Here is a 16,426-nt window from a genome sequence, read left to right on the forward strand (position 1 = left end):
GCTAGCCAGGAGCCCGAGCTCGGTTCTAAGCGCCCTCTGGGAGCTGGCTGTCTCAGGGGCAGAGCTGGGCACCGGCAGGGGTCCGGGACACAGGAGGTCCAGCACCACTCATCCCAAGGGCCAAGCCGGTCCTGTGTTGCCAAAGATAGAGGAAGACACACTGTTCTTGGGGGGTCCTCACCCAGCCCCGGTCTGCCAGCCTGGAGGGAAGGGGGTAAGATGGGAAAGAGTGGGCCGCCAGTCCAGCTCTGAGGCTGCAGTGACGGATGCCCCAGGGACGGATGGAGAGGTCCTGCACACTCCTCAGCCAGCTTCCGTCTCTCAGGAGAAGGACCTTCCACCTGCTTCTCAAAGAAAAGAGAAGCCAGCAGCCTAAGGAGCTACTTCAGCTCCACTCAGAAAAGCCAGAGTCCACAGCTGTACCTGCCTTGGCCCCCTTCTCCCTGCCTTGTTCGCTCCCTCTGAGAGGTCCTCTTTGCATCTGTACTCAGGATCCCATTCTCCCTGCCCTTGCCAGGGGATCCAAACAAGTCCCAGGTGTGCCCCTAACTTCCCTCATGGTTACTCAGGCCAAGTCTTGGCTGCCCTCTCTGTGAAATGGAGCTCCATTCATTCATTCATTCATTCAATAAGTACCCATTGAGGCCTCTACCAGGTGTTCTAGGCACTGAGGATCCATGATGAACAAAACTAAGGTCACTTCTGGTGGGAGGACAGACTCCGCAAACAAGGGAACACAGACAGTGCAGGCAGTGGTGAGGGCTTTGGAGGGCACTGAGGCAGTGGGCTGGGTACTGTGAGGGGAGGTCAGAGAAGTCCTCCCTGATGAGGTCAGGCAGAACGGAGATACGGACAGAGGGAGGGAGGGAGAAAGCCATTAACTGAGGAAGACGTCCAGGGAGAGGGGACAGCTAGCACTGAAGTCTTGAGTGAGCATCAGGACGAGGAGAGCAGAGGCCAAGGACAGGGGCAAGAGGGACAGGTGGTCAGGGCTCTGAGGGCAGGAAGACTTTGCTCTGGTGGGATGGGGTAACACAGTCTGGCTTCCATTTAACAGAAGCACTTGGGCTGCTGTGTGAACAACAGAACGTGGGGACAAGGGATGGGAGCGGAACGACCAGTGAGGACACTCTTGTGGAAACCCAGGTGGGATAGGACAGGGGAAGAGTGGATGTGATCAGGTTCTGGAGATGTGTTATCTACATGACATATACTTATACATCATTTACATAAACACGTATGACATCTGAGATCATAAATAAGTGTATATTATGTAATATATAAATGTTAAATATAGAACTTTTCTACCCATATAAGTCTTAAAACGCCTTTATCAGGGGAAATTTCAAATGCATACAAAGTAACTCCCCAGTATCCACAGCCCAACTTTAAGTTAGCAACTCATGGCCAATCCAGTTCTGTCTCTATCCCCCCTGCCCCCTGCCCCCATCCACACGTCCAAGCCAGCATACCCTTCAGTGTGGATACAGTTCCAAGGCAGAGGCTTTGGTGCTGGACTGGATGTGGACCCGGGAGGCATTTACCATGGTGTGAGCACCCTGAAGGATGGGGCTGCCATTTACTGAGCCAGGGAAGCCTGGGCTCAAGTGTGTCCCTGCTGACAAAGTACTGATCCCACGGGACCGCCCCCCTCACCCCCTCACAGCACACACCCCAGCAGAGTCTGCCATCCCATCGGGTGCCCCCCCCCCCACCGCACTCCAGAAGCTATCTCAGTGATGTCGCTGATTATCTCCTGTCACTAAACCCAGTGGAAACACTTCTGCCCTATCTCATCCGCCCCTGAAGAACATCTGATGCCAGTGACCACTCGCTTCTCCTCCAAGACTCTCTCGTGCCTGGGCTCCCTCCCAGCCCCCCTGGCTGCCTGCCTCCTCTCCCTCCTTCTCTCCCAGCAGCGCAGGAGTGCCATGGTCATTTCTTGTCCCCTCTCTTCCAGAGGCCCTGGGCTGGTACCGTCCTTCCCCTGGGCTTCCTCACCATCTGTCTCTACAACCCTCAGCTCATGGTCCCTCTGTCTTCCCTTGGAAACTGCAGCTCCCAAGCCAGAAACCTGGGGCCTTCTGGGTCTGCTCGCTCTTTCTCACCCCCATATTCAGCACATCCCAAGTGAGATGATGATGGTGATGGTGATGGTGCTGGTTGGCATTCACCAGGCAACACACCAGACAGACACTGTATTTACTGCCTCAGATAATCTTCCCACTCCCCTATTATTAGCCCAGTTTGACAGAGAAGCCTGGGCAGGGAAATTTCCCCAAAGTCACCCCAAGACTGAGTGGCAGAGCTGGGACTCATAGGTAACAGGGCACGTGGCCTTCAGGGACACTGCACTGCTGGGAGTCACTCTCAGACCCGCAGCTCGAAGTGCCCCACGAAATCCGAGATCTGTGGTCCACGCCCCACCATCCCTGCCAGCTCCCAGTTCTGAGCTTGAGCTTGTACTGATGGTGACTGCAGTGCTCCAGAAGGTTCCCCTCACAGGCCTGGGGCTCGCTCAGTTTCTCCAGGCCCCAGAGAAGCCCTTCTGGCCTTCCATGAACTGTCCCCCTGCCCCCCCGGCTAAGGCCTACTTATTCCAATCTCTACGAAATATCCCTCCTTTGGAGGAGCCTTACTTTCTGTCATGAATAAGCCTGGGAGGAGCTGGGAAGGGCTCTTCTGTGTGTTGTCCCACTCAGCTGATGGAAGAGGAGGGAAGAGGACAAGTGCAGGGCTCAGGGCAGGATGGGGCCTCGGGGACGGCTGGTGCGGCAAGACTCCGCAGCCAGGGCCGGGAACCTGGGCTGCTCTGCTCAGCCCCCACCGGTCCCTGTTCTCCAGGGAGCTGTGGACGGTGGGAGGAGGCGGACGCCCCCTTCCTGTGCCCTTGGGCTTGGGGGGGGGAGCTGGGGTGTCCTCCTGGAGCACTGCTGGGGGTGTCTGGAGACGGCTGAAGCAGGAGCTCTGAGACCCCTGGGCTGCAGTCTCAGCTGTGTGCTCTGGAACTCCAGATCAGCAGTGGGGGCCCCAGGGTCAGCGGCCCTTCCTGTGGGTTCTTTCTTTAGGGTCCTGGGCCCAGCCTGCTCCTCCACCCTCCCAACATTTTCATAAACACCTGCTTTTCTGCACGGAGTGCTCTCTGCATAAGGTGCCCAGGGCTATCTATGTCCTGCGGTGACTCCAGAGACCTAAGTATGAGGGCCGCCGGGCAGCAACTAACGGTGACTCTTCCAAACAAGGATAAGGCCTCAACGACTAAGGAGACACATCCAGGAGGGACATGTGTGGGGTAGTGTCCCAGGGGCAAAACCTCCACTGGCCCTGTCCAGACTCGGCTTGGCCTAACAGATGGAGTATCACAGTCACGTGACCAAGCAAAGCTATGATTAATAACAATGACAGTAATAACAGTAACAACAATGCTGTCACTGACAGAGCACTCACTACGTGCCAGGCACTCTTCTGACAACTTAGAAACACCAACTTATTTGTTCCTCACAACAACCACATGAAGCCGGTTGCCGCCATCGCCCCCACTTTACGGAGGAGGCTGGGAAAGGCGAGGAGCCAGCCCCGTCGGGAGGCCTGGCCTGCCGTGCGCTGAGGCAGCCTCCAGCAGTAGCCACACAGAACCTCTCACGCACTTCTCGCAGGAATCTTAGGAGGGGCAGCCACATTATTCCCATGGCACAGCTGAGGAGACTGAGACCCAGAGAGAGTTAGTGAGCTGCTCATGGTCATAGAGTTGACAAGTGGTTTGTTTGCTGGACCCCAAAACCCAGTGTTCAAAACTGTTACGTTCTAGGGTCTGAAGGGAAAGCTCTGAGGCCACACAGGAGTCGGGGCTGGTGCTTGGCCCTCACGCAGGCCGAAGGGAAAGTAGTCTATGGCTGACACAGCCAGAACCCCGCAGAGCGGTCACCTTCTCCCTGGGCTTTGGTGCCTGCCCGCCTGCCTTGTGTAATCACTACGCGCAAGTCCTGAAGGCTGGGAGAGGCGGGTGGTGGCTGTCCTCCTCCCGGATGAGCAGGCCCCATCTCCCGGGCCTCTGTCCAGCCAGCCACAGGCGCAGCTGCCATGGGCCACATTGCAGGGACAACGGGTCCTTCCCTCCTACCCCATAAGGGGGCCTTCTGGTCACTCCCTGATGTTCTGGAAAGTTTACCCTTCTTTCCCTGGCCTTATCTAACCACTGAAACAAAACAAAACAAAGAAGCTCTATTCTGTTTCTGAGCTACTGCCTCTTGTATTACATACTTCTTCGGATTTACATCTGTGCCCCCACAGCCTTAAACCTGGGTGTAGCCCTCAGCGAAGGCATGCACTCACAAAAGCAACTGCTGAATACATGGACAGCTTTGAATCCTGCTGACCTCCCCTCCTGTCCAGCTCTCCCTCAACCCCAAAGCTCTAAGACATGTGCTCTGCACACTGGACTTCCCTCTGGGGTGTCTGCACTTCAAGGTTTTAAATTCCTCGAAAACTTGGACCTTCCCTCAGAAAGAGAGTATGCACCATTTACTTCAAATAATAGTTAATCTGGATTTGAAGTCTGTACCTATTCTGGAAGGAACTCTGTCTCCCCATCTCTGTCGTGAAGACCTCACTTACCCTAGCAAAGAAACAAATAACCCAATTAAAAAATGAGCAAAGGACCTAAATAGCCATTTTTTCAAAGAAGATATGTGAACGGCCAATAGATGCATGAAAAGATGCTCATCATCATTAATCATCAGGGAAATGCAAATCAAAACCACAATGAGATACCCCTTCACCCCTGTTAGAATGATTATTATCAAAAAGGCAAGAAGCAACAAGTGTTGATGAAGACGTGGAGAAAAAGGAACCCTCATGCACTGTTGGTGGGAATGCAAACTGGTGCAGCCACTGTGGAAAACAGTATGAAAAATCCTCAAAAAATTAAAAATACAAGTGCCACATGATCCAATAATTCTACTTCTGGAAATACAGCCAAAGGATATGAAAACACTCCATCGAAGATATATATGAACTCCTATGTTCATAGCAGGTTTATTTACAATAGGTCAAGACATGGAAACATCCTAAGTGTCCACGGATGGATGAATGGATAGACAACTTGTACACACACACACACACACACACACAGGCACACACACACAGCAATATTATTTGGCCATAAAAAGAAGGAAATCTTGCCATGTGTGAAAACATGAATAAGTCTTGAAGGCATTATGCTAAGTAAAATGTTAGAGAAAGACAATACTGTATGATCTCATTCATATGTGGAATCTATAACACACACACACACACAAAACCAAACTCATAGAAAAAGAGATGATTTGTGGTCACCATAGCGGGTAGAGGAAGGGGGGATTGGCTGACAGTGGTCAAAAGGTACAAACTTCCAGTTATAAGATGAGTAAGTACAGGGGATGTAATACACAACATGATAACTGTAACTAACACTGCTGTATGGCATATTTGAAAATTGTTAGAGTAAGTCCTAAGACTTCTCATCACAAGGGAAAAAGCATTTTTCTTTTTTTGTTGTATATAAATGAGATGATGGATGTTAACTAAACTTATTATGGTAATCATTCCACGATCTATGTAAGTTAAATCGTTATGCCGTATACCTTAGACCCATACAGTGCTTATTGTCAATAATATCTCAATAAAACTGGGGTGCCTGGGTGGCTCAGTTGGTTAAGCGACTGCCTTCGGCTCAGGTCATGATCCTGGAGTCCCGGGATCGAGTCCCGCATCGGGCTCCCTGCTCGGCGGCGAGTCTGCTTCTCCCTTTGACCTCCCCCCTCTCATGTGCTCTCTCTCATTCTCTCTCTCAAATAAATAAATAAAATCTTTAAAAAAAAAATCTCAATAAAACTGAGGAGAAAAAAAGAAATACCTATTCACAAATTAAAAAACAACAACAACACTGGGGTGCCTGGGTGGCTCAGTCGGTTAAATGTCTGCCTTCAGCTCAGGTCATAATCCCAGGGTCTTGGAATTGAGCCTCGCATCGGGCTCCCGGCTAGGCAAGGAGTCTGCTTCTCCCTCTCCCTCTGCATCTCTCCCTGCTCGTGTTCTCCCTCTCTCCCTCTCTCCCCGCCTCAAATGAATAAATAAATAAATCTTAAAAAAAAAAAAAAAATCGGGCGCCTGGGTGGCTCAGATGGTTAAGCGTCTGCCTTCGGCTCAGCTCATGATCTCAGGGTCCTGGGATCGAGTTCCGCATCGGGCTCCCTGCTCCTTGGGAGCCTGCTTCTCCCTCTGCCTCTCTCTCTCTCTGTCTCTCATGAATAAATAAATAAAAATTAAAAAAAAAAATCTTATGGGCACCTGGGTGGCTCAGTTGGTTAAGAGTCCAACTCTTGATCTCAGGCTCGTGAGATCGAGCTCACGTTGGGCTCTGCAGTGGGTATGGAGCCTGCTTAAGATTCTCTCTCTCCCTGTGTCTATCCCTCCTTCCACCACGTGCTCTAATAAAACAAAACAAAACAAAAAACTTACCCAGAGAGATCTGGCCTTTGTCCCAGCTCTTGGGAGGTAACTTCTAAAACCCTAGAGTAAAGAATTTGGTTGGCCTTTGTTGCCAGTTCCTGGGAAGGAGCCCCAAATCCTTGGGACTTCCCAAGTCATAAGAGTGTCCAGGCCCTGAGAGTTTATGCTAATTAGGTAACTCAGGGTGGGGACCAGGAGCCCATAGTGGTAATCAAGCGCGGGGCCAATGATCCATCAATTGCACAACACGCCAGTGAAACTCTGGACACCGAAGTTCAGGTGAGCTGCCCTGCTTGGGAGTCCCCTGCGCATTGTCACACATTGAGGTGCTGGGGAGGCAGCACGTTCTGACTCGATGGGGAGAAAACAGAGGAAGCTTCACGTTTGGGACCCTACTAGCCCTCACCCGCTGTCTGTTCTGTTGGCTTGGTGGTACTGGTATCCTTTTGCTGTAACACAGCTATGACCTTATGTATAGTGCTTTCCTGAGTTCTGTGGGTCACTCTGGCGAACTACAGAATCTGAGAAGGTAGTGTGAACTTTAGACTTTATAGCCAGTTGGCCAAAAGTGAGGGTGGACTGGGAATCCTCGAAATTTGCAGCCAGTGTCTTAAGTGAGGGCAGTCTCGTGGAGGCCATGCCCTTAACCTGGGAAGTATAGCGTAACTCCGCATAGTCTGCGTCAGAAGTCATTGCTCTGAGTTTAGCAAACTCGTGCCACGGTCCAGCAGAAGGATCCAAAATATGATTGCAGGGCCTTCCTCATACACTTATCTGGATCCTGTCCTTCACAGAGCACAAGGCACTGTAAAAAAGATCCAAGGCGCAGGAACAACTTAGCAGTACTCTTTTCTACGTGACCTGAGAAAATCAGTAGGGAGAGGAAGGTCAGAGAGCAGGGGAAGGGAGTGGGTGGGATAGAGAAGCCAAGTCTCGGGAGGAAAAAGCCGAGCGGTGCTGGGGCACAGGAATCCTGCTCCACCTGCGTGAGCAGTGGGGCTGTGAGGACCACACCGGGACCCGGGAATTAGACTAAGGCAGCAGGGCAGGTTGGGGGGCATTGACAAAGACAACTGGTTTGTAAACCAGGAAGATTATAGTTCTTTTTCCTCCTTAGCTGAGGATGTATTCAAGTTCCATTTACAAAGTGGTCATTCCTGAAACCTCGAGATAGACAGGGTTTGCCGAGGGCCCCTGCATTGCTAAGGACGTGTGGACCTGATGTGACCCAGACCAAGCCCCACCTGGTGACACCAGTCTTTTGCCCAAGTCCTAAACCTGAAGGAATGTGGCATGCCTGAGGGCTGGGACAGGAGAGGGTCTGTGCCCATTACTTTCCTTCTACCTAGAGAAAGAGCCCCAGATCAGCTTTTCCACAAGAGGAGAGTTTCCAGGATGCCACCCATACTTGGAAGACGCCAGGCTGAAACACTATTCAAGTCAAACTTTCTTGTTATTACTCTATCTTTCCCCAGGAGGACTGCACTAAAACAAATTCGGACACCTGTGGCCTCTTCCTTCTGTGCAAACAAAAAGCCAGCAGCAACCCCAAGCTGATAAGATTAATCTAAAGAGCAAATTATGGTGTAATTTCCTATGCTGATACTTTGTAGTTAATTTTAAAAAAAGGTTTCATTTTCCTATTGGTATGATTTCACAGGAACATTTTACCTGTTTCTGTGAGGTATTTTTTCTCCTGGAAGAGAGGTGCTGATTGGCCCCAAATGACTGACAACCTGGTGTAACGAAAATTTCCAATTTCCCTCATTTTCCCTCAGTTTCAGCAATTTTAAAATCTATATATAGAGTTATCTTTGTCAGAATTGCATTGTGAGCCTCTCCTAGTAAACTGATTTGTCTCATATTGTCACTGCAAACAGAGATCTATTAATGGGTCTCACCTCCCAACTGATTCCGACTCTGGTCTGCTTACTAGCACTCACCAGCACCTTCGTCCACGGACATAACTTCAGTATTGCCATTAAAGAGATCATCAAAACGTTGAACATCCTCACAGCGAGAAACGTGAGTAAGCTATCAGGCACCATCTCTCCAGATGTTCTGGAGATGCCGTGGGTACTTCTTAGACTATGAGAAGAACATCACAACTTCCAGAGAAGTTGGTGGTTGGTGGTTGGTGACAGACAGGGGAGCAGAGCAGAGATTTCTCTGCAGGAGCTTTTTTGTCCTGAGGGCAGTTTGCTTGGTTGGAGGGAGCGACAGCTGCCCAGCAAGGGTCCCCCCGTACAGTTGGAAGTGACTCTGTCTCTTGCCCTCTCGTTCCGGGCCAGGACTCGTGCATGGAGCTGACCGTCACAGACGTCTTCGCTGCCCCAAAGGTAAGAGCTGTCCCGGGGTCTGCTTTGGCACATGAGTGACTTGGGAGAGGAAAGCCATCCACAGGTGTTTGAACAAGAAACATTTTTTTTTAACAGAAAGTGAACAGACCCAAATTAACTACAAGGTGTTAGATGTTTTTAAGAATGAAAATTCTGATCTTTACTCTCAAGCATGTTTTAGTGTTTCTGGTTTCACTTGATTTAGAAGATGTATAATGGAAAGCTTGGATTTTTGTGATCCTAATTCCAAATGCTGGTCAAGGAACAGTTCCTTCTTTTCCTCCTATATCCCAGCCTAGTACCTGGAATACAGGAGGCGCTCAATAAATGCTTGTTGAAGGAGAGTTTTTCTAGCCCGCACATTTCTGAAAAACCAAATAGTGTCACAAAAAGAGATATGGAGATTACAGGTCGAGGGAGCTTTCATTTTGTCTAAGAGACTTCCTATAGCAACAGAAAAGGTATCGCCAGAGCCCCTCCTTTTCCGCAGCCTGGTCACCTAACAGCCCACTGGCTCCGGGGGTGGCTCTCCGGAGACCTTCCGCTGCAATGTCCTGCCAAGCCCCTTCCAGCCCGGTCCGGAACTGCCCTGCCACACGGGGGTCCCACACATCCCTGGCCCTGGCTGCTTGGGCATCTCGCCTTTCTGCCTCCAGCACCGTCTCACCCCCGCCCCTCTATCTTTAGTGGGAGGAGACAGATTTGACAGCTGATAGTGCATTTTCTCTGACAAACATATGACTACAGCCATGTCAATAGGTTTGGGCACATCAGTTCCTGTTTTCATGGAAACACAAGACTGAGAATGAAAAACCCAAAGCTTCAATTTGCCAGTGGTCTCCTAACCGCCTGCTTTCCATGCGGCCTAGAGGGGACGGGGTGGCCGGGAGGGTAGCTGCGCAGGTTAGCACAGCGACACCCCAAAGGCCGGGCCACAGAACACCCCCGTCCTGCTTTGTGAGGAAAACTGCCCCTCGGGCTTTGTCTGGACCATCTCATCTCATTACACATTAGTTCAGGAATCTGATAGACAATACTACATAATACCGTAATATAATCAATATATATGATGTAATATTAATGCATAATGTATCATATTCTTTAATACTATATATCACGTAATTTTGTCCTTTAGAATCTCATCCTGTTTCAGACTCTGTCCATCAGGAGGCTGGAAGGACTTGGAGATCTTATATACACATAGAAGTATATAATATATAAATATCATCTATTAACATTTTATATACATAAGAAACAGCCAGGAGTCCCACCTGGGCTGTGCCCTGGGTTCCCCAGATGGCGCCACGCTGCCGAGAGGGTTCCATCAAAGCCAAGGGCTGGGCCCCAAAGTGCCGAGCGTCTCAAAGTGACACAGCCTGTAGCCTTAGCCACGGTTTTGCCGTTAACTAGCGATGTGGCCTTTGGCCACTGTCCATATCTCCTTGTGCCTCGGTTTCCACATGTGAAGATATGAAAGTGATTTTGAAAGTTGGTTGGAATCCAATTCGTGACTTAGTGGAAAGTGTTACTGTAAAATGATATAACTCTTGGTTAAAGGCAAAAACTGGTTACAGAGGAGAGGTAATTCTAAGAAGGAGGGGCCGGTAGCTGGAAAAGATCCAACTCTGTGATTCCAGTCTGGGCCAGCTCTAGACGACCAGGCCAGTCTCATCCTTGCCGAGGCGCAGGCTGGGCCGCACCACCTTTCCGCTGTTCGTGGCCATTCTCTTCATCAGTTATCACACGGTTCCTCACCTGGGTAGACATCTGCTGAAGCGAGTCCCCACCATCTTCCCTCACTCCTGCCTGTCTCACAGGCCTTCCTCCAACTGCTTCTATTCCTCCTGGATTACACCAGTCTCCTTCTTCCATTTTTTCTTTTCCTCCAAGATATTACAGATATTACAGAATAAGCAAAGATATTACAGAATAAGGAATATTACAGATATTACAGGATAAGGAAAGGCTGTTATTTTAAAAACCCACCAAGGTGGTATGTGGCAGGAAAAGTTACTTCTTTGTGTCCCCAAAGAAGGACACCTTTCCAAAATCCAAGACTTTGGTTATCAATTTTCTTTCTTTGGGGGATCAAGAATTCTATTATCTCCAAGTCGGGTGGGATCCTGTTCTTGGCGGTTGCTGGAAGGACAGTGCGGATCTGAGTCCTGGACTTCACAGGCAATGCCTGCCCAGTATCTCTGAAACTAAGGTGGTCTGAGAAAGAGCAAAGTGGAAAACAAGCAAGCTGGCTGGTCCGTGATGGATTTCTTGGGTAGACCATTAGTGGGAAGTATTTCCTCCTTTCCAAAGAGAGCTCAAGTCCATGATTCCTCAGAGTTCTACACCAACTCTCAAATCCTTTTTTTTTTTTTTTTAAGTAGAACTAAAAGATTTTCTCATGTATAGCACTGGCTCACTAAATTTGGGCCAAGTTGGGGATAATGAGTACAAGACAACGAGGACTAGACGTTTATGGCCCAATATGAAGCTAGTCAAGAACCATGTTAGAAATCGAACAGCGTCTCCGCCACAGAAGCAGCCCTGGATGGTGTTCCACCCTTTGCCGATGTTCCCGTGAGTGCTGGGCTTCTTTCTAGCATAGGCCTAAGCTCCCCTTTTCAGTCTCTCTTCCTGAGCAGTCCTAAACTGCAAGGTCCACTAGGCTGTCGGAGTGTGCCCCCTGAGCTACGCACGACACCCTCACGCGGCAAAACCTGGACAAGCAGACGCCAGCCGTCGGTACGGGGTAGGATCCTGTAGCTGCAATTCCAATGGAACTAAAACTTTAAGGTCTTCATGAAAACTGCCTCGAGAATTAGTTCTTTTGAAGTTTCTCCATTTGATTCAAACTCTTTTCAATTCCTATTTTATCCTAACTGCCTTTAGAAAACGCTTTCAAGAATCTGTCTAGAGGGTGTTTTCCTGTATTACAGGCCATATACTCAAAACTGAGGCGGTTTAATTTCTAGGCTCCAAGCTAAAGTTTTAGAAAAGTCTCACGAGATTGTGATGAAAAAAATAAGCGAAGGGGCTCTTCTCTTTTTGGTCTTCTTGAACCTCACTGTTCTCTCCCCAGCGGCACAGCTGTCTGCCTAGATGTACATACACAGCTAACGTGTGCCTTCCCCGCCTCTGCTTCCCCACTAAGCCTCCAGAGATATGGAGATTGATAGGGGTTTCTTGACTCTCACAGCCCAGAGATACTGGTGTTGCTCTACTGGTGTAGTTCCAACTACAGTCAGAGCCCAGGAGGGCTCTTGGCCAGTTCATTAAGTGCATGTCCTTCCAAAGAAAGGCCTTGCCAACAGGCCGTCAAGGCCCATAGGGCAACGGGGAAGCTTTTGTAGCCTAGGGTTCTAGTACCTGAGTCTGGGTCTAGATCTTCCTGGAAAAACCCTAAAATATGAAATGCACTTCTAGAAGTTAGCCTAAAGAAATAAGAGATGAACACAAAGATTTACACAGATGACTCAATGCCACTTTATTTTACAGAAGCAAAAAACTGCAGTGGTAGGGTATTACCCGATTATGGTACAAATATGCTGTAGGCTTCCATGCAGCTCTCAACCCCGTGTTCTTATATACTACTGAATGACTTAACACTAGTACTATGTATTGTGTAAAAAGGCTACAAAACAGTATCAACAGTTGGTCCCCATTTTTTAAAAAGTATTTTTAAAAACGGGAAGATATTTATCAAGATATCCACAGTTATCTCTGGCTGGTGGGATTGAGTGAATGCATTTTTGCTGAATATATATTACCTTTACAGTAAACATATATTACCTTAATAATCAGAAAAAATATGCAAGAACTTTAAAAACTGCCCTGACAGCACTTCTCATCTAAATCCCCTGGTGGCTTACATTAATGTACATTGTGATTCAGGATTTCTGGGGGCAGGCGTGCGGTTCTGCATTTCCAACAAGCTCCCAGGTGATGTCCATGCTGCTGCTTCCTGGACCACACTTTGGGTGGCAAGGGACTAACGCATGTCCTCGCAAAGGCTGGAGACAGCTTGATCTGAGCTGGATCAGGCTCAAGCTAAGACTGCTCTCCACACTCCATGCTTTCATTCTTCAGTGCAAAGTGAGAAGACATACCAGGCCTGATTCAGACAGAGTCACGATCCCTCTGCCAGGTTCCCAAAAAGAGCTATTTTCCCACCTGTGCATTCCCTCATCTAAGGCCCAAACGTCCCCAGGAAGAGCCATGTGGCCAGACCCGCATTTGGGCTGCAGCATTCCCCGGAGATTCTGGCGCTTCACCTCCTAGGCCAACGGCCTCTTCCAGAAGCTGTGTCCACAGCCCAGCTCAATTGCACCCTCTTCCAGAAGCTCCCTCTGATCTCTCGCCTAGCCGTGATCTTGGCACACCTCTCCAGCTACATGGGCAGATGTCTCATCTCCTCACGTGGACCCTGAGCTTTGCACACACTGCCATCTCTCAGGGGGTGGGCTAAATGGAGAGTGCGGCCCAAAGCACCAGTGTCCCGGCCACAGGATGGGCAGTCATTTATTCAACAAGCTTGTAGGATTTCCAGGGAAACCTGGACTTTAAAATCTTACAGCAATGAGACAGAGCACAATCTGACGACAAGCTCACATAGGCTTGCATGGTGGAGAGAAACGGACATAGATCACGGGTAGAGACAGATGGCTCTAGACTCAAATCCCCACTCTGTCATTTACTTAGCTGAGTGTCTTTACTCAGGTAGCCTTTCAGCAAAATTATCCAAGGGAAAAGAGAAGTTTGCTGCATTTGGAGGTAATTGGAAGAGGTTGTTTATTGGGACCAGCAGCCTTCATTCACATGAAAGGAATATCTGAATACCTGATCCAGAGTTGAGCAAACTCACTTTCTCCACTTGTCCTCCTGAAAAGAAGCAATCACAAGGAAAACTGTCTCTCCCATGTTCAAAACAGAGGTAGCGCATGGCTAACTGTGGCATTTCTCTTTCTAGAACACAACTGAAAAAGAAATCTGCAGAGCCACAACGGTGCTTCAGCAGCTCTCTACACACAATTGCTCCAACAGACTCCTCAAAGGACTTCACAGGAACCTCAGGAAAATGGCAAACACGGTAAGCTGGATCATGCCGACCACTTGGCTCCTGACGGATAGCAGCCTGACTCCTAACCGTTCCTCCTTAAGAGTCGTAATACCCTTGATTAATCAACCCATTCATTCACTTAGCAAATATTTGTTGAGGCTCTATGAGTGCAAGGTGCTGTTCTAGGCACTGGGGATACAGTGCCTGCTCTCACAGAATGCTCTAGTGGGGGAGTCAGAAAAGCAAACAAACATGTAATATTATGTCCAGTAGTGATAAGTGCTATCAAGAAAAATAAAGGAATAAAGACTATAGGGGTCATGAGGGAAAGGGCTGACAGTTGGTGACACCATCTGAGCAAATATTTGAATTAAGTGAAGGAGCAGGCTATATGACTAACTGGGGAAAGAACATTCCAGGCAGAGGAAATAGCTGAGCAAAGGCCCTGAGGTAGAAATGAGGTTCACGTGTTCAAAGATCAGTAGGAAAGCCAGGGTGGCTGGATCAGATTGAGCAAAGGGGATTTTTAGTAGATCACACATGGTCTCTGGATTCTACCCCAAGTATGGCAGGATTCACCCACAGGGTTTTGAGCGGAACAGAGACTACATGATTTAAAATGATCACTCTGGCTGTTGTGTGGTAAATAAACTGACAAGGGCTAAGCAGGGAAACAAGCTGCCCTACTGGGAGGCCATCACAGTAATCCAGGTTGGAGGTAACAGTGGTTTCAACAGACTGGGAGCAACAGAGGTTGTTAGATTTGGGATATAACTAAAAATAGAGCCAGAAGACCCACTGTGAGGGGTGAGGGAATGAGTAAAAGATGGCCTCTTGGTTCCTAGCCTGAGTCTTTTGGGAGATGGTTGGTGCCTAGAAAACTGGGCACAAAGCAAGGCTGGAGGTTGAGCACATGATTAAGAGTTCCATTTATCAATACTAAATTTGAGGTACCTCTTGGATAGCCAAGTGGAGATGCTGAAATTGTAGGAAAAGTCTGAGGCTTTGCAAAGGGAGAGGTCAGAACTCGTGATATAAAATGAAGAGTCCTCAGAAAGATGTTATTGAAAGTCCTAGATCTGAATGACATAGAGAGATCCAAGGACTGAGCCCAGAAGCACTCTCACAGAGGTCAGGAAAAGAGGTCCAGCAAAAGAGACTGAGAAGTAGCCAGTGAAGTAGGAGGAAACCGAAGAATGTGTGGTGCCCCAGATAGCAAGTGAAGAAACTCTTAATAAGGAGAGATCCAATGTGTCAAACGTCTCGGAAGGTCAAGTCAGATGAAGATGAGAATGGCCACTGGATCTGGAATGAGAGCCTGACTGGAGTGGGTTCCACAGAGAATGCCGGAGGGCAGTGAGTACAGGAAACTCTTTTGAGGTGTTTTGCTATTAGACTGCAGAGAAATGGAACAAGAGACGAAGGGTACAAGTGAGTAAGGGAAGTTCTTTTGAGGTGGGGCATATATCCAGTATGTTAATACACCAGCAGGAATGATCCAGTGGAGAGGGGAGAATTGATAGTGTGGGAAAGAGGAAGAGCCCAGAATAGATGTTATCTAGTGTCAAGTGGAGGAACTGGGGACAGTCATCCCCTTGCTGGGCGTGTCACCTGATTTTTAAGGGAAGGTAAAGGAATAAGGGAGCTGACACTACACTTGTTCTCTGTTTTAAGCCTTTTAATTATCCTATAAAGCAGGCACAATTGTCCCCATTTACCAAGGGAGGAAACTGTAGCTTTTATAAATGAAGCAGTTTGTCCTAAGCAATGTAATTAATAAGTTGACAGAGCTGAGGTCCAGACTGAAGCAGTGACCTGGGGTAGGTACCTGAAATTCTTTCCACCCGAGGTGCTGTCAAGCTGGAGGGTTGCTGTTTATGGGCAGGGGGTGAATGGAACGAACCTCTCTCTCCGCAGTCCAGGTGGCCACGCAGAAGGCCCAGTATGGCAGCAGGCAGGTCTGAGCCTCCCCCGCATGTTACACCCCTAAGTGGCACCTAGCTGTGGCACACCTCTCCAGAGTCTGCGGCTCCCCCCAGAGGTACACAGTTAGTAACCATTTCTAGGAGTTTATTAGCATGCACAGAAGACCAGCAAACCGTGCTGGCCTCGTGGCAGAGACAGACTCCCAATCAGACTAGACCGGAGGCCCTGTTTGGAAAGAACTGTTCGGGTGGCGTGTGCCAGAGGAGGCCTGACTCAAGTGGGCAGGCATGAAAGACAGACTCAGTGACTCAGCAATGCAAGCTAATGAAATATGTCTTTTGCAGACCTGTTCGGTGAATGAAGTCAAGAAGAGCACACTGAAAGACTTCTTGGAAAGGCTAAAAGCGATCATGCAAAGGAAATACTACAGGCATTGAAGCTGAATATTTTAATTTATGAGTTTTTAATAGCTTTATTTTAAAAATATTTATATATTTATAACATTATAAAATAAAGTATATGCAGAATCTAACAGCATGGTGTCACTTCAATGGCACTGGCTATATTTACTGGACAACTTTTAGGGAAACCAATTTAATTTACTAAGGAGACTAAAATT

General features: G+C 48.6%; 1 protein-coding gene across 1 annotated transcript; it reads left to right on the forward strand.

Moving 5' to 3' along the window:
* The first annotated feature begins 8,313 nt into the window (after window positions 1–8,313).
* IL4 (interleukin 4) lies at window positions 8,314–16,339 on the forward strand. The gene is made up of 4 exons (XM_035015085.1): window positions 8,314–8,514; window positions 8,781–8,828; window positions 13,792–13,911; window positions 16,152–16,339. Exons 1-4 carry the CDS (start codon window positions 8,380–8,382, stop codon window positions 16,242–16,244), a joined length of 396 nt encoding a protein of 131 aa, XP_034870976.1. The 5' UTR covers window positions 8,314–8,379; the 3' UTR covers window positions 16,245–16,339.
* Window positions 16,340–16,426: the final 87 nt, after the last annotated feature.

The sequence above is a fragment of the Mirounga leonina genome, unplaced genomic scaffold (genome assembly GCF_011800145.1).
Source record: "Mirounga leonina isolate KUSES-001 unplaced genomic scaffold, KU_Mleo_1.0 Mir_168, whole genome shotgun sequence".
Classification (NCBI taxonomy): domain Eukaryota; kingdom Metazoa; phylum Chordata; class Mammalia; order Carnivora; family Phocidae; genus Mirounga; species Mirounga leonina.